The sequence below is a fragment of the Oncorhynchus masou genome, chromosome 28 (assembly GCF_036934945.1).
Source record: "Oncorhynchus masou masou isolate Uvic2021 chromosome 28, UVic_Omas_1.1, whole genome shotgun sequence".
NCBI classification, from domain to species: domain Eukaryota; kingdom Metazoa; phylum Chordata; class Actinopteri; order Salmoniformes; family Salmonidae; genus Oncorhynchus; species Oncorhynchus masou.
Window position 1 is genome coordinate 40,915,073 of NC_088239.1, and position 24,933 is coordinate 40,940,005.

General features: G+C 42.5%; 1 protein-coding gene across 2 annotated transcripts in view; it reads right to left on the minus strand.

The window, feature by feature from the left end:
- Positions 1-282: 282 nt before the first annotated feature.
- LOC135517582 (zinc finger and BTB domain-containing protein 7C-like) overlaps positions 283-24,933 on the minus strand; it is a 32,570-nt gene continuing 7,919 nt past the window's right edge. Inside the window, exons 1-3 of one of the 2 annotated variants that reach the window (XM_064942018.1) lie at positions 13,042-13,432; positions 5,775-7,164; positions 283-3,836 (exon numbers count right to left, since the gene is read on the minus strand). In XM_064942018.1, coding sequence (XP_064798090.1) covers positions 3,155-3,836; positions 5,775-7,144 — 2,052 coding nt within the window. In that variant the 5' untranslated portion in view covers positions 7,145-7,164; positions 13,042-13,432 and the 3' untranslated portion in view covers positions 283-3,154. Of the gene's footprint in view, positions 3,837-5,774; positions 7,165-13,041; positions 13,433-24,933 lie in introns of those variants that run through there. The other variant, XM_064942017.1, reaches the window with a different exon arrangement.

Here is a 24,933-nt window from a genome sequence, read left to right on the forward strand (position 1 = left end):
AAAGAACCAAGGGGAGTGACAGATACAGGGAGGATCATGAGGCGCAGGTGCACGAGATGATGGTGCCAGGTGTGCGGGATAATCAGCAGCCTGATGACCGGAGAGGTGACAGACGACCGGGAGTATAAGTGACAGACTCCCAAATTTTGTAACAATGCGTAGGGCTCCATATACCCCCACATTGACATGTAGGTGGGGGCGGGAGGTCCTGTATGAACACAAACTCACTTCCTTCACAACAGCTCAGATCAACAGCTCTGCGCTGCTCTGCAAAGCGCAAGAAGTATGAATGCCATAACTTCTGCAGAGCCCGTATCATCGTAAATGCTGCACTGCCAATGCAGATGTTAGATTAACCATGCAGCTCCTCTAATAAAGTTTGAGAGGCGCACAGGGATGCAGTATGGAGGTTGATTTGGTTTCTGCATGCCGGCGGAGGCTCCACAATTGCATCACACCCTCCATACAAAGCCTCTGGCCACATTTTTGGATCACATTTTTGGATCAATTATAAATTGGCTATAAATTGGCTATAGACCTCTATAGGGTGTCACAGGCAAGTTACATGCATATCCAGTGAGATCACTCCAGATTCTAGTCAAAATGTGATGTTTTTGAAGGTCCTCAAGACATAAGGAAACTCCCTGCAAAACCTTCCACTAGGGGCAAAAAGCTGGGCTGGAACCCAGGTCTATAAAACAGGACTGCTGCTTAAGGGTTAAGGGTTGGTTAAGGGTTGGGCTACAGAAACAACTGTAGGGTTAACTTCAGGCATTCAGTCTGATTGATTAACAACCCAGGCATTGATTCTGTTTGGTGAAATTAAGGATTAAGTTTTGGGATAGGATTAATTAACTTCAGGCATTAATTCTAATTGGTTACCAAGTCAGGCATCCATTCTGTTTGGTTAAATTAAGGATAGGATGGGATAGGATTAAAACATATAAACTCCAAGGTTCACTTTAGGCATTTATTAAGACTTGCCTTTCTAACTCAATGGTGAGCACTATTACCATCAAGTAGGCTTGGGTTTTTCTAGGGCTCAGGATCAATCCCAGTGACAGGCAGTGCGGTGTCAACAAACACATCAAAATTTGGAGAAACATGGACAAACATCTAATTTTGCAGTGAGACAATGAGAGCTTGATGGTATTTTATTTATTTATTTATTATTTATTTTTTATTCTGTGCTATTGACTTGTTTATTGTTTACTCCATGTATATCTCTGTGTTGTTGTCTGTTCACACTGCTTTGCTTAGTCTTGGCCAGGTCGCAGTTGTAAATGAGAACTTGTTCTCAACTAGCCTAAATAATGGTGAAATAAAAAAATAAAAATATAAGGGATGAACTTCTATTTGCACAGTCAAATCAATTCAGATGAAGAAGACCAGCTGTAAAGAACATTAACTAAAGTGTTCAACATAATACTGTTTTACAGCATTATAAACGTTTAATGCAAGTATATTTTTTATCAAACAATCAAATAACATTCTTTATATGTCAAAATTCCATAGCCCTAATTTATTTGGAAAAGTATACATTTATGTAAAATCTTTACAATGTCAAGGCATCCAATTTATTTGATGTTTCATGGTGATATTATCATCACCAGTTTATTTTGATAGCAACGTTGAGGTGTTGTGTATGCTTTTATGAAGACAGTGATTATAATATTTATGTTTGAATACAAGCTATAGCTCAATAGATGATTGAGGATGTTGAGTGTCGTTCTCTAAAATGGCATCCAAACCATAATTCCAGTTATGAAAGATTTTCACCAAAAGCGCGCTCTCTCACACTCACTGGGCACACACACACACACACACACACACACACACAAAACCAGAATTTAAACTCCCAGACCCACGGGAGTACAATATTTAGTGTCTTTATAAAACAACATATTTGCAAAATATAGCCAAGGCTAATTTAAATATGCATAAATACCAAGAAAATAATTTCCCATTTCAATTCAAATAATTGTGAATAACAACATTTACACACAGATCAGAAAACAAACTGTATATGAAAATAGGGTAGAAACCCTTTTTAAATGTCTTACTGCAGCAATCAAATCACCAGCAGGTGACATAGCTAAAGCAATAATCTATCTGTTTCAGAAATTATTTACACAACATGGTCTTTAGAAGTAATACAGAACATACTGTATGCAATGTAACACAAGGCTTATTCAAGTTTGTGCAATATCAAACTCCACATCTTTGGAGGGGTTATCAACTATAAAAAACAACAACAAATATAATACAACAATAATCAACATAACTATGGTCAAATTCTTTAAAACATTTGTATATATTTACAATAGTGCAGACAAAATCTGAGAACAATGCATTACAAGGGTAAAAACAAGTTTTCGATGTAGATTTTTTTTGTCAAGTGAATAATTTCTCATGGTTTTGAATGTTCTTCGGTGGCTTAGACTACCCTGTTTATTAGCACTGTAGCATTTGGAATCCGTAGTTTGTAGCTTATCAGTTTATTCATTTATAGACTGGGAATTTAGGAAACAACGTATTGCCATATTTTAGGGTAGGGTAACCTATTGGGGTAGCAGGGTAGCCTAGTGGTTAGAGCATTGGACTAGTAACCAGAATGGTTGTAAGTTCAAACCCCCAAGGTACAAATCTGTCTTTCTGCCCCTGAATAGGCAGTTAACCCACTGTTCCTAGGCTGTCATTGAAAATAAAAATTTGTTTTTAACTGACTTGCCTAGTTAAAAAAAGGTTTAATTAATTACACTATGAATTACACGTTTACATTAATAATCCAAAAATAAACAGTTATGTCATGTCCTGAGAGTATAATGTTTTTCAATTTAGTACTTTTGGAACATATGAAATGTATTCGTCCAGTTTTACTTCTCCAAATGAAAAGTATTTAACAAAATCCTTGCGATTGTAAAGATGGCAGCTCAAAAAATTTTGATCTGAGATGTTTAACATCAACTGTTTTCCAAGTATTTACCCTGTTTGCTATATACCTATGTTCCCAGACATCACTCCCCTTAAATCTCTAAACAGCAGGTGGGAAATCTACCAGACAGAGAACTCTCTCTGTTCTGTGCAATTCTTAGAACTCTGAAATGAAACTCTGTCAGTTAGCTATCATTTGGAAGTGTCAGTTGGAAAAAATTTAGTTTGCCGGCTCAGGGATAGTAGGGGTGTGGTTCTCCAGTCTCATGGTCCAGGGGTCAGGGATGTAAAATGGAGGGTGGGTAAGGACTTCCTCCCCAGGCCCTGCCAGGGCAAAGGTGAACACGCCCCTCTGTCTCTCCATCTCCACCTCGTCCACCACTTGCTTCCTGTCTGACCGGTGCCGAGCCTCCCGACTCTCCCTGCTCTCTCTGCTCTCTCTGCTGTCACTGTCCAAGTCCTTATAACTCAGGTTCTTACCACCCAGACCCAGGTCCCGTCTTTCTCTCTCCCCAAGGCTCAGACTTTGACCTCTAACTCCCCCATGGGAGGGCAGAAGCCGGCATCCGCCCGACCTCTCAGTCAGCGTCTTGCCGCCCTCGTGGTGATTGGCCGAGCACGGAGGGCCCTGCAGGAAGTTGTTGACTGAGCGCCAAGCGGCCGGCTTGCGGCCCCGTCGAGGGCGTGAGATGCGGCAGCTCTGCCTCTTGATGTGGCGGTGCAGGTGGTCTGAACGTGTGAAGCTCTTGTAGCAGTGCTCACACTGGTAGGGCCGCACCCCTGTGTGGATACGCAGGTGGTTCTTTAGGTCATAGTTATGGACAAACTTGGAGTTACAGTGAAGACAGATATAGGGGCGCTCGCCTGTGTGCTTTCGCATGTGGATCTTCAGTTTGTCTTGCCTGGAAAGACAAAAAATGAGTTATATTCTGAAAAAACATTTTGAAAAATGTAAGAGAGATGAAAGCATAGGTATACTTTGTGGTACTGGATAGAAGGTGAAATTATCGTGCCATAACAGTGGCAGGAAATGAGAAACCATTAAAGGGGGTTTCCAGTTTCCACCTTTTAGGTCTCGACTCTCAAGTGGTATGCAGAGAGAGGATGAAAATAATTAGCCTGAACCACAAAAACACATTGTTCCCTTACCCTAATAACATTGCCCTTAAAAGATCTCAAACGCCGGTGTCAACATGATTGCTACACTCTTATAAAAAGGTGCTATCTAAAACAAAAAGGGTCCTTTGGCTGAAGAACTATTTTTGGTTCCAGGTAGAACCCTTTTGGTTCTAGGTAGAACTTTTTGGGGTTCCTTATAGAACCCTTTCCATAGAGGGTTCCACATAGAACCCACAAGGGTTCTACCTGGGTTCTACCTGGACCCAAAAAGGGTGCTCCTATGGGGACACTTTTGAAAGCCTTTTTATCTAAGGGTGTATATACAAGTAACATTGATTAAAAGATGATTGGGAAGCACTTTGTTTTACACATCCATATTCTGTATAGTCTATAGGACTAATAAGACCTATTACTGTGAGAGGAATGTGCAGTGTCCGAAATCTGTCTTGCCTACAACCTACTGAAATAATACTGTGTATTAATCGCACTTCATACTTAAGCAGTAAGCAACAAGTATCAACATACTAGACTCATTCTGAGAATGCATCATCTGATGCGGAATTTCCCACCATTCGTTCATTTTGATACAGCCCGTCCTCTTATCTCATTAACAGCTGCAGTCAAACACGTGGGTCTGAAAGACGATTCTCTTCCTCAATCGCATGCAGTGAATTCTACTATATGAAAATCCGAAATGAGTATGAAATCCTGGCATTTAAAGCATATTGAATTTTCAAAGATTCACATACAGTGCCTTAAGAAAATACTGTTTAACATGATTGTTTTATGACTGCCTCATCTCTGTATCCCTCAGTCAAGCAGTACATTTCAAACACAGATTCAATCACAAAGACCAGGGAGTGTTTTCCAATGCCGCTATTGGTAGATGGGTAAAGATAATGATAAAAACAGACATTGAATATCCCTTTGAGCATGGTGAAGTTTTTAAGATACACTTGTCCTTCCTAACTCAGTTGCCAGAGAGGAAGGAAACCACTGAAGGATAATACTATGAGGCCAATGGTGAAGTTAATGGCTGTGATAGGAGAAAACTGAGGATGGATCAACAATGTTGTAGTTACTCCACAATTTTAATCTAATTGACAGCGTGAAAAGAAGGAATTCTCTACAGCAAAAACAATATTCAAAAAAATCCTGTTCGCAACAAGGCACTAAACCTAAACACAAGGCCAAATCTACAATGGAGTTGCTTACCAAGAAGACAGTGAATGTTCCTGAGTGGCTAAGTTATAGTTTTGACTTAGATATACTTGAAAATCTATGGCAAGACTCTAGCAATGCTCAACAGCCAATGTGACAGAGCTTGAAGAATTTTTAAAACATCAATTCAGGTGTGAAAAGCTCTTAGAGACTTACCCTGAAAGACTCACAGCAGTCATCGCTGCCAAAGATAATTCTATCATGTATTGCCTCAGGGGTGTGAATACTTATGTAAATTATATATTTCTGTATTTCATTATCAATAAATGCAACAATTTCTAAAAACATGGTTTCACTGTTATTATTGTGTAGATAGATGAAATAAATGTAATCAATGTTGAGCTTGTAAGAACAAAATGTGGAATAAGTCAAGGGGTATGGATACTTTCTGAAGTCACTGTATGTATACATATACATCGTTTTATTTTCTTAACCCAGAAAGCTACAATTTCAAACACAAGTATGGATATTTAGACACAGTGTATATGAATTTGTCATACCTGGTGAATCGCACCTCACAGATGGTGCACATGTATGGTTTCTCTCCTGTGTGGGTCCTCATGTGTCTGGGTAGTTTCCCTGCCCCCTGGATCACCTTGTTACATATAGGACACTGCTGGGAGGCTTTAGGCTTCATCTTCCGCTCTTCCTCCAGCTGCCAGGGAGGGAACAGCGCCCCCAGCTGGCTTGACGTGCTCAGGAAGCCCATGTAGGAGCGGAAGTCTGCCTCGTCCTTTATCTGGCCCAGATGGAGGTGAGACCCCTCGGACCGTACCACCCCCATCTCAACTCCCATCCCTGATAGGCTGGAATTCAGGAAGTTTTTCAGGAAGTCCCCATGCAGCATGCTGGGCGGGACTTCCTCCTTTAGCTCCTCCTTGATGATCTCTCTTTTCACAACTAGGTCTAGGGGTCTGTTGTCCAGCTGGGGAGGGTAGGAGGGGCGGGGAGTCTGGGCATGGTGGTTGGGGTCTAGAACATTTTGGGGGAAACCTGGGAAATCTGCGGCCCACATGGGAGGGTAGAAGCCGGGGAGCAGAGGGGAAAAGTTAGCCCTCCTGTCCAGGACTGATGGCATTTTAGGGTATAGCCCTTCCTGTAGTAGGGATTCAATGGAAAAGTCTTTGAGGGCTCGGCTCTCCATGCTCTCATGCTCCTGCCGGGGTTTCTCACACTGAGAGTCTGTGTCCCGACACTTCCTCTCATTCTGCTGCAGCTCGTACTGCTGCTGGTACTGGGACGTATTGGGTGGACTGGGAGCTGCTCCTCTCTCTGACCCGACCTGGTCCTGACTCTCTGACGACCTCATTGACCTCTCACTGGCATTATCCTCCTCGTTATCCTCCTGCTCGTCCTTCCTTGACTCATCATCCTCCTCCATGTCTTTATCCTCCTCTTCATCATCTTCCTCCTCTTCTTCTACATCCTCCTCCTCTTCCTCCTCTCCTCCTCCACCTCCACCTCCACCTCCTCCCTCACCAGAGTCCATAATCTCCAGACACACGTTGATGATGCAGGGAATTTCCAGCATCTGAGCCGCTCCAAGGATCTCCTTTACGTTGGACGCCGTCACCGTCAGTGTGGATGTGTAAGCAAACTCCAAGATTGCAGTCAGCGACTCGGGGGCCACAAAGTCTATCTCAAACACCCCATGCTGGTCCCTTCCGTCAGAGGCCACGGTGAAGAGCTTCTTGAAGTACTGGCTGCAGGCGGCAAGGACCGAGCGGTGGGTACGGTACTCATGGTCTTGTACAACGAGGACTACATCACAGAGTAACCCGGAGCGGCGCTGCTCGTTGAGACAGCACAGAACGTCACTGCTGTGGTTGGGGAACGGAATCCCGATCAGGTCATCCTCTGTGTGGGCCATCCTCTCCTCTCCTTCTCTTACTTATTTACAACACATGGAGAGAAACACAATATCATTTATTTTCAATCAAATGTTAAGCCCTTTTAACATCAACAGTTGTCACAAACTGCTTTACCCAGCCTAGATCCCAAAATAATCAGAAGCACAGTGCCAAGCAAGTGTTATTTCTATAGAGGTAGACATTTAATTTTATTAAACCATTCCTTCACCAGGCAAGTTCATTTATAAATTAGTGATACAACAAAATCACTTTGCAGAGCTGCACAGACCATAGTTGATGAAAGATGAATATTCTTTAGATTAGAGTGAAGTGTTGAATGCTATCCTATGGAGGATCTTGTGAAAACGTGTTAATTCTCTAAGATGTTTACGGTGAGTGCTAAAAATGTTTTTGGCCGTTTTCTCGCCCATTCATGTCCTGTCTATGAATAGAGTTTAAACTTGTAGCTGTCCGCTCCTCAGCGGTTACTGCAGGCATGTGGATAGATACTTTCAGATGGCTTCTTACCACAACCGCATTGTTGACTGGTCCACAGCTTCTGTTACGTTACAGTATAAAGCCAGAGTAAATAAGCTATGAGTTAATAATATCCATCTGCAGTCTAAGTCCTGTCTAAGCCGGGGGGAAGATCTTTTTTTTATTATGCTAATTGTGCTGATCAGTTACCAATTAAACATGTAATATTCTCTATCTTGTTGCTAGGGAACAGTTTCTATGATTATCATACAGAAACAGTATCTATACACAGTGGAAGATACCTATAGAAGAAGACCTAGGTTAGAGACCCCCTCTTTTTACACTGCTGCTCCTCTCTGTTTATCATATATGCATAGTCACTTTAACTATACGTTAATGTACATGCTACCTCAATTGGGCCGACCAACCAGTGGCTTACCGGGCTATCTGCATTGTGTCCCACCACCCACCACCCACCACCGACCAACCCCTCTTTTACGCTACTGCTACTCTCTGTTCATCATATATGCATTGTCACTTTAACCATATCTACATGCACATACTACCTCAATCTCCGTATGAACTTGAGTAAAAATTACTTGAAGAAGTAGAAAAATTACAGAAATTCTCCAAATGCCTTTTCTACTTTAAGTGGAATCACATTTCCGGAGCATTTTGTACATATAAAAATGTTTTTTTTGTGTCAGTTTTACTTTTCAGAAATAATTTAAATAAATACCTGATGAGAGAGAGCGAGAGAGAGGGGGGGGTGGAGACAGAGAAGGAGAGGGCAAGAGATATAGAGAGCCTAAAAGTTCCCTAACAGGTTGCACAAACATTAACGCTGTGAAGGACTAGGAGCCCATCCCTGGAAAACCCAGCCAAGTCAAACAATTGGTAACTGAGCTTAGAACAAGAGAGGGGCCAGGGAGGGCCAGGAGGGAGTCCATGGTTGGTCTCCAGAAGTATCCTAAATGGCACCCTATTCCCCTATATAGTGCACTGCTTTTGACCAGAGCCCTATGGGCCCAGGTCAAAAGTAGTGCTAAGGAATAGGATGCCATTTGGGATGTAGCTATCTCCCCCACCCTGGGATCATGTGCTGCAGGCTAGGAAGCAGCCAGCGCGCCTCTCTCTCTCTCTCTCTCTCTCTCTCACACACACCAGGGCTAATTACTATGTACTGGAGAGGATCTGAGGAGGATGTGCCACATGGACAGAGAGGGGAGGAGGGCACTGCTTATCCAAAGCAAGGTCCTGGATGGATCACTGTTTCATCACCCTTTCCCTCTCTCCCTCCCCTCAAAACAGTCAGGGTGGGGACTCCACTTGTAAACCTTTGTCAAAGGGCCTGATAACCCCTTATTTTTTTGTGATTTGCTCTGGCAGTCTCCCCCTGTTCTGTCTGTCAGCCCATGGAACGACACCTTTGATCCTGTGTTACTAAATAGACCCCATAGACCACATCAAAGCTGTTCCACTTTGCTTTGTTAAAGAGTCCCAGATAATGCACCTATTAGAAAGATTTTTTTTTAACCTTTATTTAATTAGGAAAGTCAGTTAAGAACAAAATCTTATTTTCAATGACGGCCTAGGAACAGTGGCTTAACTGCCTGTTCAGGGTCAGAACGCTCTAACCACTAGGCTACCCTGCCGCCCCATTATGTATAAAAAGACTGTCACTATTGTTTTGGATTAAAACATTTATTTTTACTTGATTAAATTCATATCCTAATAGTACGGTATATATTTGATAGTGAGCAGGAAGAACAAGCCTTAAAACTTCTCTAGGGTAGGGGGCACTATTTTCCCATCCAGATGAAAAGCGTGCCCAAAGTAAACTGCCTGCTACTCAGGCCCAAAAGCTAGGATATGCATAATTGGTAGATGTGGATAGAAAACACTCTAACGTTTCCAATACTGTTAAAATAATGTCTGTGAGTATAACAGAACTGCAGGCGAAAACCTAAGAAAAGTCCAGTTTTCTATTCAATGCCATTAAAGTTTCCATTGATTTAGGACTCAAATTGCAGTTCCTATGCCTTCCACTAGATGTCAACAGTCTTTAGAAATTGTTTCAGGCTTGTATTCTGAAAAATGAGGGAGTAAGAGCAGTCCCTAAAGTGTCACAGAGCTTTTTCAAGCGCAATCCCGAGAGCGTGCCTTTCTTGTCTACCTTTTATATTGACAACGTTATTGTCCAGTTGAAATATTATTGATTGTTTAGGCTAACAACAACCTGAGGATGGAATAATAACATTGTTTGACATGTTTCTTTGAACTTTACGGATACAATTTGGATTTTTTTGTCTGCCTGTTGTGACTGCGTTTGAGCCTGTGGATTACTGAAGATAACGGGCGAACAAAGCGGAGGTTTTTGGATATAAAGAGAGACTTTATCGAATAAAATTAACATTTATTGAGTAAATGAATGTCTTCTGAGTGTAACCATATGAAGATCAGCAAAGGTAAGTAATTCATTTTATTTCTGACTTGTGTAACTCTTCTGCTTGGCTGGTTATTGCTTGTAATGATTTGTCTGCTGGGCGATGTTCTCAAATAATCGCATGGTATGCTTTCGCCGCCTTTTTGAAATCTAACACCGTGGTTGGATTCACAAGAAGTCCATCTTTAAACCCATGTGTAGCACAATGGTTTTCTGAATTTTTATAATCAGTATTTCTGTTTTTGAATTTGGCGCTCTGCAATTTCACTGGATGTTGGTCAGGTGTGACGTTACCGTCCTACGTACCCTAGAGGTTAATACACTGCAGAAGGATAAATGGCACAATGGTTGGCCTGTCCACAGCTCCTCTTCTCCGACCCCTCACAGTGACTTGCTGTCCCCAGTCCACCTGGCCGTGCTGCTGCTCCAGTTTCAACTGAACCGCGGCCCTAGGACCATGCCCCAGGACTACTTGACATGATGACTCCTTGCTGTCCCCAGTCCACCTGGCCGTGCTGCTCTCCAGTTTCAACTGTTCTGCCTTATTATTATTCGATCATGCTGGTCATTTATGAACATTTGAACATCTTGGCCATGTTCTGTTATAATCTCTACCCGGCACAGCCAGAAGAGGACTGGCCACCCCACATAGCCTGGTTCCTCTCTAGGTTTCTTCCTAGGTTTTGGCTTTTCTAGGGAGTTTTTCCTAGCCACCGTGCTTCTACACCTGCATTGCTTGCTGTTTGGGGTTTTAGGCTGGGTTTCTGTACAGCACTTTGAGATATCAGCTGATGTACGAAGGGCTATATAAATAAATTTGATTTGATTTGACTATTGCCCACTATTGCCCACTACCACTTGCCCACCCCAACTCTGTGTCACCACAACCAACACTGTGTCCTTGCTTGCCTGTGGTAGGCAGAGTGTCATCATTAGAGGCTGCCAGGGGCCAGACAGTGGCTAACTAGGCGGCTAACAGTAACACAGCTCTCTCTCTGTCTCCAACCCCCACACCACCACGTCTGATTATTGAACCCAGGCCCACCAAGGGCCACTATATGGGGAAATGCTGATCTGGGGCGGCAGGGTAGCCTAGTGGTTAGAGCCTTAGACTAGTAACCGGAAGGTTGCAAGTTCAAATCCCTGAGCTGACAAGGTACAAATCTGTCGTTCTGCCCTGAAAAGGCAGTTAACCCACTGTTCCTAGGCCGTCATTGAAAATAAGAATTTGTTCTTAACTGACTTGCCTCAATAAATAAACATACAATTGGCGTTCAGAGCCAAACATACAGCCTGTTATTTAAAATGAGTCGTTATGGATAGAAATAGCTCCACTGTCTGGGGGAAACACTAGTTTAGAAAAAACTACACTGACTATAAAATTGGTTATTTTTCTACAGCCTGTTGTTTAGAATTAGATGCTTGTCATGACACCCATAGTGTGGCTCTAAAGACCCACACTGTGATATGTACAGATCTTTTCATCATTAAATTCATGATACAGTATACCCATCGATTCTTAAAGAAAATGATGAATGCCATTACTTTGCCACGTTAAAGAAAATGGCCCTGGTATCTTTATACAAGCTTAAATTGTGATCACATGCCATTTCAATCTGTTACACAGAATGTAGAGGAAAATCATTTCTAACTACTGTCTTGTTCATTATAATAGGGGAAAAGTACACCTGTAACAGTGAGTGATTACATTTAATAGACCAATATTTAAAAGTAGTGAATTATTGTGGGAGACAAATTATTACCTATAAGGGGAGCCTGAAGGTTCACACCATTATCTAGCTTAGACAGTACAGGTATTGTTTTTCTGCTTTATTAGGTCTCAGAGGTCAACCTTTGGTTTATTGATTCCATTTCGGAACATTCCATTATTGATTCCATTCCAATAACACTTTACAATAAGGTTATCTTTATAAAGGGTTCATAATTAGTTAATTGGCTGGCTATTATTAATTTATAGAAACATTATATATCTATAATAAACAGACATGAATTTATATTCTTATGATTACGGGCTGTTCTGTTTTAATTCATGAGTTTAATTTAGACCACTGATGTTTTGAATTAAATTGTTGATGATCCCCAGCAGACTTTATAGTTTGGGAGAATTGTTGGTGTCTTCTTGACAACCACTTTTATCAAGCTCACCACCTCTCCTCATCTCATAGTTTTAGATATTTATGACAAATGAATAATAATAATAATAATAATCAGTAAAAGTCAACCAGATAGCAGATGAGGCGGATACAGACATTTTTCTTACAAAATACATTTTCATTTTCATATTTGCTACTCTGTAAAACAAATCTATACAGCTAATTTTACTTGAACGTCTATTAGTACCCCCAAAATGTTTTAACTAGACAACAAGCAACCATTGTGAAACAAACAAGCCTAATCCTTATATTTTGTAAGCAGATGAGGCAATAGTTTCATGAGATAATAAACAACAAGAGTGTCAGAAACAATAGTCTTCTATACCACAGGTTCTCAATCTGTCAACACTCCAACTTTAATTTTAGTTCAAAAAACATGTATTTTTGTTTCATGAATTACTTCAGAATCAGTAATAAGAGAACAAGTAATGTTTCATGACTTACTTCAGAATCAGTAATAAGAGAACAAGTAATGTTTCATGAATTACTTCAGAATCAGTAATAAGAGAACTTATGACTGCTTGTCATGCTGTTTCATGAATTACTGCGGAATCAGTAATAAGAGCACTGCATTATCTTGAGACTGCGTCTCATAGTGCTTTCCAAATAATTCAGAGTCATCAAATTACCATATCCACACACAGAGCTAAGTCTCTGTCAGACTACACACACACTGAACAGGTGCACTGTGCACATGTACTGTAGTACAGTTAGACTGATACACTGTAAGCACTAAGCAGACACACTCACATAAAATGACACATATAAAGATGAAGAATTTTCAGAATTCCAAACTATAATCCACATAATCATGGCCTACCTTCTTAATTACTTCCTTTCCTTTTGTGTTAATTATTCCAAGTCTACCAGTGATGTCCAGTGACCTGCCACATTGCTTCTTCAGAGTAGAGTACCCAGAGATGACAGGTAGTCCGTCCTTCAGTCAGTCAGTCAGTCGGTCGGTCAGTCAGTACATTCACAGTCACAACTACCTCGCATGGGATGCCCATTCACAAAAACAGGGAATATCCAGGCTTCCAACACCAATACAAAGATAAGGAACTGCTAGTAGAGTGGAACGGTAGAACATCGGAGCGGAGAGTAGTGTGGGTGTCCCTGTCAGGTTTAAACAGGCTGGTGAGCAAAGCAATAGTGGAGTTGAGCGAGAGAAGGCAGGCTTGTCAGATTCACAGTAGGGAGGGAGAGCAGAGCAGCACTACTGCAATGTGGAGATGTCGGGTTTTATAGCAGGGTGGGTAGCTAAAAGATAATAATACCCCAGCCCTCCTCCACAACACAAGTTAAGCACACTATGTAATAAGCTCATGGCTCAGACACCCTCTGATTTAGGTCAGACAAAATGACATTTTTGTTTTGTTACAGTACATTTCAGTATGGAGGGATGGAGGGAGTGGGGTGAAGCTGCTAGGGCTTGTTTAGGGAGAGAGAGGATAAAAAAGAAAGAAGAAAAAACTCAAATATGTATTCTTTTTTTTTAAAGACTTCAAACTAGCCACTTAAGAATTCAACCGAGGAGAGATCAGAGATGAAGCGACAACGTTGCTGTTGATGAACAACTTTAAGATTTAAGATTAAAACCAAAAAACAAATATTTTATTTGGTCGAATTGGACATGATACAGTACAGTATTGTAGCCCTTCAATTGCCTAAATTTCAACTCGGACAAATGTCTGCCATTCGATCCTTTCACACACTTAAAGGATATTGCTTACTTGTAGCTCCGTTTTTACCACAAACTCAGTCTGAGCTCAGTGTGGGCTGGGAGACAGACTGCTAATCTGAGTTTATAATCTGGAGCAGCTCTCCATTCTATTCTTTAACAACCTGTCTGTTTCCTGTTGATTCATGTCTAGTCAAATGTTGCTGCATCCTTCACCTGAATGTCTTGGATGGTTTTTACAATTTGTAATAATATTCTATTTTATTTTTATAAAAATAGAGATACATTTGTACAAGACTAAATCCAAAATAAAAACAAACAATTTGAATTTAGATATCGACAGTATATCTAATCAATTATTTGACCTCTTGTTTTACTTCCTGTATATGATTCAAACTGAAGTTAGAAGGTTTGAAGGATCAGAGAGGAGAGGTGACAGATTCTTCTGTTTGAGTCAGTGATCACAGCAGTGGGAGTATATTATACAGCTCCCTCTGTCTGTAGAGGTCGAAGACAGCCTCTTTAGACCAGGGTGTTTACATAGAACAGAAAGGAGAAACAGAGAAAAGATGTGGTTGCCCTCCTCTTCAATTTAGAAAAGGAAATGATCAGTCTGGCATGTGGACTTTGATAGGCGGGTGAGAGAGAGAGAGAGAGAGAGAGAGAGAGAGAGAGAGAGAGAGAGAGAGAGAGAGAGAGAGGAGGCACTGAGAAAAAACCAACCATTCACTCAGAGGGGTGGGCTCTCCTATGAACTTTAAGCTTTAAGACAATGAAAGCAGTTTTTTCTAGGTCTTATAACAATGAACTCAGTGTCTATGGCATCACAGCCAGTACTAACAGACCAATGTAAATCTCTCATCCTCTCCCAATGTTTCCCGACTCACATGACAGGACACTTTCACAGGATAGCTTCTGTTACTGACAGTCTGGCCTATTGGGACACTACGGATTTCCTACATGACATCAACACTATTGCTTATTTTGTAATGCTCAGCATAATAGCAGTTTGCACTGGGCCAGTTCTTAAAGTCACAGAAAATGTTCAAATGTGGTATTTGGCATAGCAGAGTAAATCTTATTAAACAAGCATGTATTTTTTAAATCAAATAAACTTCTATACAATGCTCTTGCCAAAAACTAGATGGTTCTGACATGTTTAAAGTGAATGGTTGTGTTATTGTAGGAGTAAGCATGTGTTATGTTAGTATTTGGCTGCTCACAAGTTTCTTCACATTCTGTAGTATGATAGACTTGTACTCATGCTTATAGGCCAACATCCCCTAGGGAGTATGTAGCGAGACCACAGCCTTATTCTTGGTGGTTGCAGTGTTTCGTAGTTGGCGAGAATTTAAGTATACTGAGATGGAGGTTGGTATATATAAACAGGGAAGCCACTAAATGTTAGCAGACCAGCCAGCCGGCTAGACAAGCAACAATCACAACCTATTCAGGCAGGTCCGTAGCTACATATGATGACACAGGTCCGGACCTCTGTATTTTTTGCATGTATTTCTACTCAGGGTGTCAACTTATTGTTGAGAGTTAGAATAGTAGAATCCACAAGGTGTAATTTCGAAACTTGGTCGTGCATCAGCAACATACTCTTGTTATATGTCACTCGCTGACATTCACTCAATTAGCCCATGTAGGCTAAACATTTTTAGATTGGTAAATTAGTGTAGTTAGTCTAGCCAGCTATCGAAACTTGTAGTAACCTAATCATGGCAGAATTACCGACCTGGCATGCAGACCCGGCACCACGAACTCTTCGACCCGGCAGCCATCACTCCCTGACCTTACCGACCTGGCAAACCTTGACCTCCAGAGTGCCCCCATTTGATTTTGTTCATCACTCTCACTCAGATACATAATAACATGGCATAAGTCATGGCAAAATGTGTAGAAGTTCTGTAAAGGAAACTTTACCTTTTGTTACGAAGAAAATCCACTCAATTCCAATACGTTTTGCATGTTAACAGTAAGGTTTTTAAGATATTGGACTTTCAAAGAAGCAAAGTGTCACCGGCCACATCACCATGATAACGCAAAATGGGAATAATCCCTAAAACTCAGACACTGGCTACAATCCTTATCTAAATGCTTTGTCTGCTGTTGTCATAGAAACTCTATGCAGGTTTCACTGTAATATACTGTAAATGTATAGGTATATAGGCACAAGTGCAATAATCATGCTGTATGTACAGGTGAAGTCGGAAGTTTACATACACCCTAGCCAAATACATTTAAACTCAGTTTTTCATAATTCCTGACATTTAATCCTAGTAAAAATTCCCTGTTTTAGGTCAGTTAGGATCACCACTTTATTTAAAGAATGCAAAATGTAAGCATAATAGTAGAGAGAATGATTTATTTAAGCTTTTATTTCTTTCATCACATTCCCAGTGGGTCAGAATTTTACATACACTCAATTAGTATTTGGTACCATTGCCTTTAAATTGTTTAACTTGGGTCAAACATTTTGGGTAGCCTTCCACAAGCTTCCCACAATAAGTTGGGTGTATTTTGGCCCATTCCTCCTGACAGAGCTGGTGTAACTGAGTCAGGTTTGTAGGCCTCCTTGCTCGCACACACTTTTTCAGTTCTGCCCACACAATTTCTATAGGATTGAGGTCAGGGCTTTGTGATGACCACTCCAATACCTTGACTTTGTTGTCCTTAAACCATTATGCCACAACTTTGTAAGTATGCTTGGGGTCATTGCCCATTTGAAAGACCCGATTGCGACCAATCTTCAACTTCCTGATTGATATCTAGAGATGTTGCTTCAATATATCCACATAATTTTCCTTTCTCATGAAGCCATTTATTTTGTGATGTGCACCAGTCCCTCCTGCAGCAAAGCACCCCCACAACATGATGTTGCCACCCCATGCTTCATGATTGGGATGGTGTTCTTCGGCTTGCAAGCCTCCCCCTTTTTCCACCAAACATTTTTTTTAAATTCATCAGCCCAAAGGACGATCTTTGTCCCCTTGTGCAGTTGCGAACCGTGGTCTGGCTTTATTATGGCGGTTTTGGAGCAGTGGCTTCTTCCTTGCTGAGCGGCCTTTCAGGTTATGTCGATATAGGACTCGTTTTACTGTAGATATATAAACTTTTGTATATCAGCATCTTCACAAGGTCCTTTGCTGTTGTTTGGGATTGATTTGCACTTTTTGCACCAAAGTACATTCATCTCTAAGAGACAGACACGTCTCCTTCCTGAGCGGTGTGACGGCTGTGTGGTCCCATGGTGTTTACACTTGTGTACTATTGTTTGTAAAGATGATTGTGGTACCTTCAGGCGTTTGGAAATTGCTCCGAAGGATGAACCAGACCTGTGGAGGTCTACAATTTATTATTGGCTGATTTCTTCTGATTTTACCATGATGTCAAGCAAAGAGGCACTGAATAGGCCTTGAAAGGCCTTGAAATACATCCACAGGTACACCTCCAATTGACTCAAATTATGTCAATTAGCCTATCAGAATCTTCTAAAGCTATGACATCATTTTCTGGAATTTTCCAAGCTGTTTAAAGGCACAGTCAACTTAGTGTATGTAAACTTCTGGCCCCCTGGAATTGTGATACAATGAATTATAAATGAAATAATCTGTCTGTAAACAATTGTTGGAAAAATGACTTGTCTCATGCACAAAGTAGATGTCCTAACCGACTTGGAAAAACTATAGTTTGTCAACAAGAAATTTGTGGAGTGGTTGAAAAATGAATTTTAATGACTCCAACCTATGTAAACTTACGATTTTAACTGTAGATTTTAAAGACAAATAATTCCAATACTTCAAACTTAAGTTATTGTTGTCATAATCACTTACTTTAGAAAAATGTTAAAAGGTCCAATGCAGCTGTTTTTATCTCAATATCAAATAATATCTCTTCTTGTTGGTCTATTAACTAATTTACTGTATGGTGCTGTCATGATGGAAAGTTCAAAATTCCATTCCAGCAAAACAGGCGGACATTTCAGACTGTCTTTGCAAACAGCTCTTACATTAAAAGTGCATTATCCTAATTTTAACAATTTCACAGTATTATTCCAACCTCATAGTGTGGAAATATATTAAACACAGAAAAATTCAGTTTTTGACTGCATTGGGCCTTTAACACTAAAACGATTTATTTCCGTAAAGGACGTAGCCCAGTGTTTTAGCCAAAAGGCTCAGACTTTTCTGATTCCATCAACGCAGGCCGGCCCCTGTGTCGTAAACCCTTTCTTGCAGTCAATGACCAAAAGCGCCCTATTTGGCATCATGGGTGGAATGTTAATAATATTTTTCATAATTTCAATATTATTATTTTTTTAAATTACGATGAAAATACGGTGTTTCTATGTCAGACAGTATTGTTAGATTTCAGTGTTCTGTGATGTGTAGAAAGTGTAATATTGGGATGCAATAGATTTCAACTCTATGCCTGAAATGGTACAGGTGTCTCCTTCTTTTTAAGCCCATAACCATGTGTGAGGTGTATACTTTTGTTTCAAAGCAGTTTTGTTTAAAACTACCAAGAATCACTTGATGGTTTAATTTCAGTTTGCAACAAATAATGCAAACCATTGGTATACACTACTGTTCAAAGTTTGGGGTCACTTGAAAGAAAAGCACATTTTTTGTCCATTAAAATAACATCAAATTGATCAGAAAAACAGTGTAGACATTGTTAATGTTGTAAATGACTATTGTAGCGGGAAATGACAGATTTTGAATGGAAAATCTACATAGGCGTACAGAGGCCCATTATCTGCAACCATCACTTTCAATGGCACGTTGTGTTAGCTAATCCAAGTTTAGCATTTTAAAAGGCTAATTGGTCATTAGAAAACCCCTTTCTAATAAAACTGGCCTTCTTTAGACTAGTTGAGTATCTGGAGCATCAACATTTGTGGGTTCGATTACAGGCCAGAATGTCCAGAAACAAAGTAGTTTCTTCTGAAACTTGTCAGTCTATTCTTGTTCTGAGAAATGAAGGCTATTCCATGCGAGAAATTGCCAAGAAAGTGAAGATCGCGTACAACCCTGTGTACTACTCCCTTCACAGAACAGCACAAACTGGCTTGAACCAGAATAGAAAGAGGAATGGGAGGCCCCGGTGCACAACTGAGGAAGGGGACAAGTACATTAGAGTGTCTAGTTTGAGAAACAGATGCCTCACAAGTCGTCAACTGGCAGCTTCATTAAATAGTACTTGCAAAACACCAGTCTCAATGTCAACAGTGAGGATGCTGGCCTTCCAGACAGAGTTCCTCTGTGCAGTGTCTGTGTTCTTTTTCTTAATCTTTTGTTTTTATTGGCCAGACTGAGATATGTCTTTTTCTTTGCAACTCTGCCTAGAAGGCCAGCAGAGGGGCTAATGACCGTGGAGACGGGGAAAGGGCCGATGAACCAAAGGGACAGTTTACGAGACTACTCCCGGAGGAGCAGATCCCGGGTGGACAGCCTTACCTTCTGCTCGAGACGATACCGGGAAGCCGGCGTCCGATGGCGATCTGCTTGTCATCAATACCTGAAGGTGGTCTTGAGGAGAGCTGATGACCCAATGAGGGTCTATGGGCAGTCCATGAATCCGGAAGACCTTGAGGTGGGCCGTCTCCTTGGCAGAGGGTAGTTTGGGGAGAGGAATGAAGTGGGCAGCTTTGGAGAACCAATCCACCATGGTCAAGATGGCAGTGTTGCCATCAGATGAGGGAAGACCCGTGACAAAGTCCAGGGAGATGTGGGACCAGGTATGGTGGGGGACAGGCAGAGGTTGGAGAAGACCAGCCAGAGCTTGCTGAGGAGTCTTGTTCTGTGCACAAACTGAGCAAGCGGCGTCGAATGAGGACACATCCGAGACTATGGTAGGCCACCAAAAGCGTTGTCGAACAAAGGCCAGGGTCTGACGGGTGCCCTGGTGGTAGACCAGCCTGGAGGAGTGGGCCCACTCCAGGATGTCGGAGCGGTCGGTGTCAGGAATGAACATGCGGTTATCAATGCTGCACCTCATGGACCTGCTTCCCTATCCCCCAGCTGAGTGCTGTCGCAAGGCATGTGGTGTGAAGGATGGTCTTGGGTTCAGGGGTAGTAGACGTGGGGCTATAGCAGTGGGACAGGGCATCTGGCTTGACATTCTTGGATCCCGGCCGGTACGAGAGGGAGAAGTTGAACCATGTGAACAGCAGGGCCCATCTGGCTTGCTTTGAGTTGAGGCGCTTGGCAGTGCAGAAATACTCCAGGTTCTTGTGGTCAGTCCACACAATGAACGGATGTTCTACACTCTCCAGCCAGTGCCTGCATTCCTTCAACACTTTCTTCACCGCGAGAAGCTCCCGATTCCCCATGTCGTAGTTCCTTTCCATGGCATGGCATGGAGGCGAAGTCACAGGGATGTAGCTTGATGTCAAGGGCAGAATGCTGGGACAGGACAGCCCTCACTCCGAAGTCCGACTCATCGGCCTCCACCACGAACTGATGAGATGGGTCCGGATGAACCAGGATGGGAGCTGTGGTGAAACAATGTTTGAGATCCTGGAATCCCCAGTCAGCAACTGGGGACTATGTGAATGGAACCTTGGGTGATGTGAGTGCTGACAGGGGCACAGTAACCCCGGATAAGTGGTGATAGAAATGGGCGAACACCAGGGAACTGGTTTCACCCTGCTGCACCCTGGACAGCTGCACTCTGGACGTAGGCTGAGGCCAATCCATCACAGCTCTCACCTTCCCGGGATCCATCTGGACACTCCCATCAGAGATGATGTAACCCAGAAAGAGGATGGTGGAGCGATAGAACTCACACTTCTCCGCCTTCACAAACAGCCGACGAACCGGTTCAACATGTCACGGAGAACATCCTTCACCAGAGCTTGTAACATAGCAGTGGCATGGTGAGGCCAACGGGCATGACCAGATACTCGTAGTTGCCACTGGCTGTGTTGAAGTCAGTCTTCCACTCTTCCCCCTTTCGTATCCGCACCAGATGGTAGGCATTCCGTAGATCCAGCTTGGGAAACACAGTGGCCCCCTGGAGCGGCTCAAAGGCCGAGGAGATGAGTTGTAGCGGGTAACGGTTCTTAACCATAATGTCGCTGAGTCTCTGGTAGTCAATGCACGGGCGCAGGGTCTTGTCCTTTTTCTCCATGAAGAAGAAGCCGACGGGAGAGGAAGAGGGATGGATAAATCCAGCAGCTAGGGAATCCCCAATGTAGGTGTCCATAGCCTTGGTCTCCAGTCCCGATAGAGAGCACAGACGTACCCGGGGCAACGTGGAGCTAGGGAGAATGTAAATCCCGCAGTCATAGGGTCGGTGTAGTGGAAGCGACATGGCCCGGGCCTTGCTGAACACCTCCCGGTGGTTCTGGTGCTCCGCGGGAATGGCGAAGAGGTCACAGGCACCTTCCGAGCCCCCAGGAATACATCCCGGGTCAGGTTGTGCTGACTTCATTCAATGGGCGTGGCAGAAAGGGCTTCCATCCCATAATGGCACCAATAAACCAGTTAAAGCGGGAATTGTGTCGTTGGAGCCAGGAGAATCCCAATACCATGGGAATCAGAGGGGACTTGATGGGCAGGAACGGGATAGCCTCGCTCCGGTTCCCTGACACCCGTAGGTGGATGGGAATGGTGTAGTGGGTGAGTGTGGATGTTCAGCTCAGATGCCAGGGTGGCATCCAAAAAACTCTCGTCAGGACCAGATTCAATGAGAAACCGGAGAGATTTGGACTGGTCTCTCCACAGCAGAATGGCATGAAAAGGGGTGCGAGCAGGGGATGCAGGAACGTTCTCCATATGGCCCACCAGATTCCTTGATCCTACCGGTGAGCCTGGCTTCTTTACAGGACAAGAGGACATGAAATGACCAAGAGTCCCGCAATACAGAAAACTCTTCATGACGATCCTGTATTGCCATTCCGCTGGCGACAGCTCAGCTCTGCCTAGTGGCATAGGCTCAGGAAGCGGTGTCTCAGCAGTCTTCGGCAGCCCTCGGGGGAAGTCTGGAAGCCTCGGATCCTCTCGCAATTAGACCGTCGGGAACTTCTGCGTTGACTCGGAGGCAAGATGGGATCCCTGGGTGTGCGAGCGAAATCCAATTTCCTCTCCCTCCGTCATTCCCGTAATCGCCCATCGATATGAACGGACTGCAAGCTGGTCCTTGACCTCCTATTAGGCGCTGTGCAGGAACATATCGAACAGTGCCTCTTGATTCCAGGCACTCTCCGTTGTCAACTTGCGAAAATCCACCACCACAGCTACACTGAGGGAATCCTGCCGATGCTGGATTAGCTTCCGGGCGGCCTCACGCCCGGAGAACAGGGCTTCAAAGACCTCCATCACTTCTCCCACAAACCCCTCCAGACTAGCGCATATGTTGTTCCCACGCGGCGGTGGCCCAGGTGAGAGCCCTCCCGGATATCAGCGTGATGAGGTAGGCTATCTTGGAGTGATCCAAGGGGAAGGAAGAGGGCTGAAGAGGGCAAGAAAAAGAGAGTCTGGGAAAAACCAGGAGCTGACAGGACAAACACCGGCAAGCTTGACAAACAAGACGAACTGGCAACAGACAAACAGAGAACACAAGTATATATACACAGGGGATTATGGAGAAGATGGGCGACACCTGGAGGGGGGTGGAGACAATCACAAAGACGTGAAACATATCAGGGTGTGACAGGAGTGATGGTTGCTGATAATGTATGCCTATGTAAATATTCCTCAAAATATCAGCTGTTTTCAGCTACAATAGTCATTTACAACATGTCTACACTGTATTTCTGATCAATTTTATGTTATTATAATGGACAAAAAATTTGCTTTTCTTTCAAAACAAGGACATTTCTAAGTCACCCCAGACTTTTGAACTGTAGTGTATATCCGCCTCACTCTCAGATAAAAAAGTAGCACTGCAAGGTTTTACACAGACAAATGTGACAAATAATACCTTTTATAATAAAGAACTATTCAAAGGAATCATATGTGACATCAATATACAGTACAAGTACAAAGTTTTTATTTTATTTTTTATTATTTTCGACATTGTAGAATAATAGTGAAGACATCAATACTATGAAATAACACATATGGAATCATGTAGTAACCAAAAAAGCATTAAAAATATCAAAATATATTTGAGATTTTTCAAAGTAGCCACCCTTTGCTTTGCACATATAGTCTTAGTGAATTTGCGATATGTTAACTGGATAGCAGATGTTCAAGTTCTCGCGAGCTAACCAAATGACACCTGCATCTCTAGCAGTGCATAGCCACCGATAATCTATATGAGGGAGAAAAGTAATTCACTCACCAACTCCTCCAATGACATGACATGATTCCTACTAGCAGCTAAATAACTATCGTTAGGCTACGTGTTTTAAGCTTGCTAAATAAATAGATATGCTAGCATATTAGCCACATTATGACTGACTTGTGATCATTGCCCTTGCAAATTTGATTGCATTTACATTCCTAGCTTTAGTTAAATTCATCTGTTTTTGTAATTTTGACTGATATTATGATTGTCTGTTCGTTTCATATCTGCAAAGTAGTTAAAACGTGGTAATTTCCACGTTAAGAACACCTTTCTACGCTTTGAGGCCCTCAGAACAGCCTCAATTCATCGGGGCATGGACTCTTCCCACAGTTATGTCAAGTTGGCTGGATGTCCTTTGAGTGATGGGCCATTCTTGTTACACATGGGACACTGTTGAGCGTGAAAAACCCAGCAGCGTTGCAGTTCTTGACACCAACTGGTGAGCCTGGCACCTACTACCATAGCCCGTTCAAAGGCATTTAAATATTTGTATTGTCCATTCACCCTCTGAATGGCAGACATGCTGTACATAATCAATGTCTCAAAATAGTCTCAAGGCTTAAAAATCCTTCTTTAACCTTCATCTACACTGATTGAAGTGGATTTAACAAGTGACATCAATAAGGGATCATAGCTTCCACTTGGATTCACCTGGTCAGTCATGGAAAGAGAAAGTATTCTTAATGTTTTGTACACTCAGTGTATAGTGTTTCGTGGCAAACCCCATTTTAATACACAAATCTATTAATTTAAAATCTGAGAACTTGAATATTTTACAGATATGTAAAAAATTGCAAAAATGCACTGAAGGGGGAAAAAGGTTGTGTATATGTGACTTGATTGAACCATATTATTGGGTAAATGTGCAGTGATTGGTTGAAATTGTAAGTCCTCTTTTTTTTTTGGATCATTATAATATAATATAATATTGCGATGATTTGACTGTTTTTTGCAATTCTATCACTAGACAGTTACCATACTGTAAGGGGTTATTAACTACTGGTCTATCTCAGTTTGACTTGTCTTACAGGGTTCGTTGTGCAGTCTGTTCTCACTCAGCTCAGGAGCAGGAGGCAGGAGACTGGGTCTGAGTAAGTGTTGGGCACTGGTGTACCTGTTTGCTGCCACCCGCTGAGTTCACAGCATGACAGCTCAACCAGAGAACTCATCACTCATCGCCCCATATCTCTTACCCATGAGGAGGGGCTGGCAGAAGGGCACACTCTAAAGTTAGTTAGGCAAACAGGGCTTTCTCGATCTCGATCATCAACAACATTAACTGATTTCAAGGGAGATAAGGCCTTTAGACCAATAAGGTAATTCAAAAACTGTATGTTTCTGCTGACTTGTAGGGGTCTGTGCTGTTTTGTGGGTAAGAGTAGACTAACCCAGAGTCTAGTCATTTTACCATTCCCCGTCCAATCCACCCACCTGCCACAACCCCCACTCTTCACCCTATGCCTCTTGTTGTCTGAAGGACAAGGTTGCTGTGGGAAAGAAGCTGCAGGCAGCTGCCGAGGCAGTGGAGGTACCCCCACATTTCAGCTCTGCCAGCTATTATGCCCATTGTAGATAGACCCACTCTCATCTTCCACCAGCCAGGCAGACCTCCTTAAAAAACATCTCCAAGGACAGCACACAGACAAACTTGCACACAGACACACACACACACAGACACACACACACACACACACACACACACACACACACACACACACACACACACAC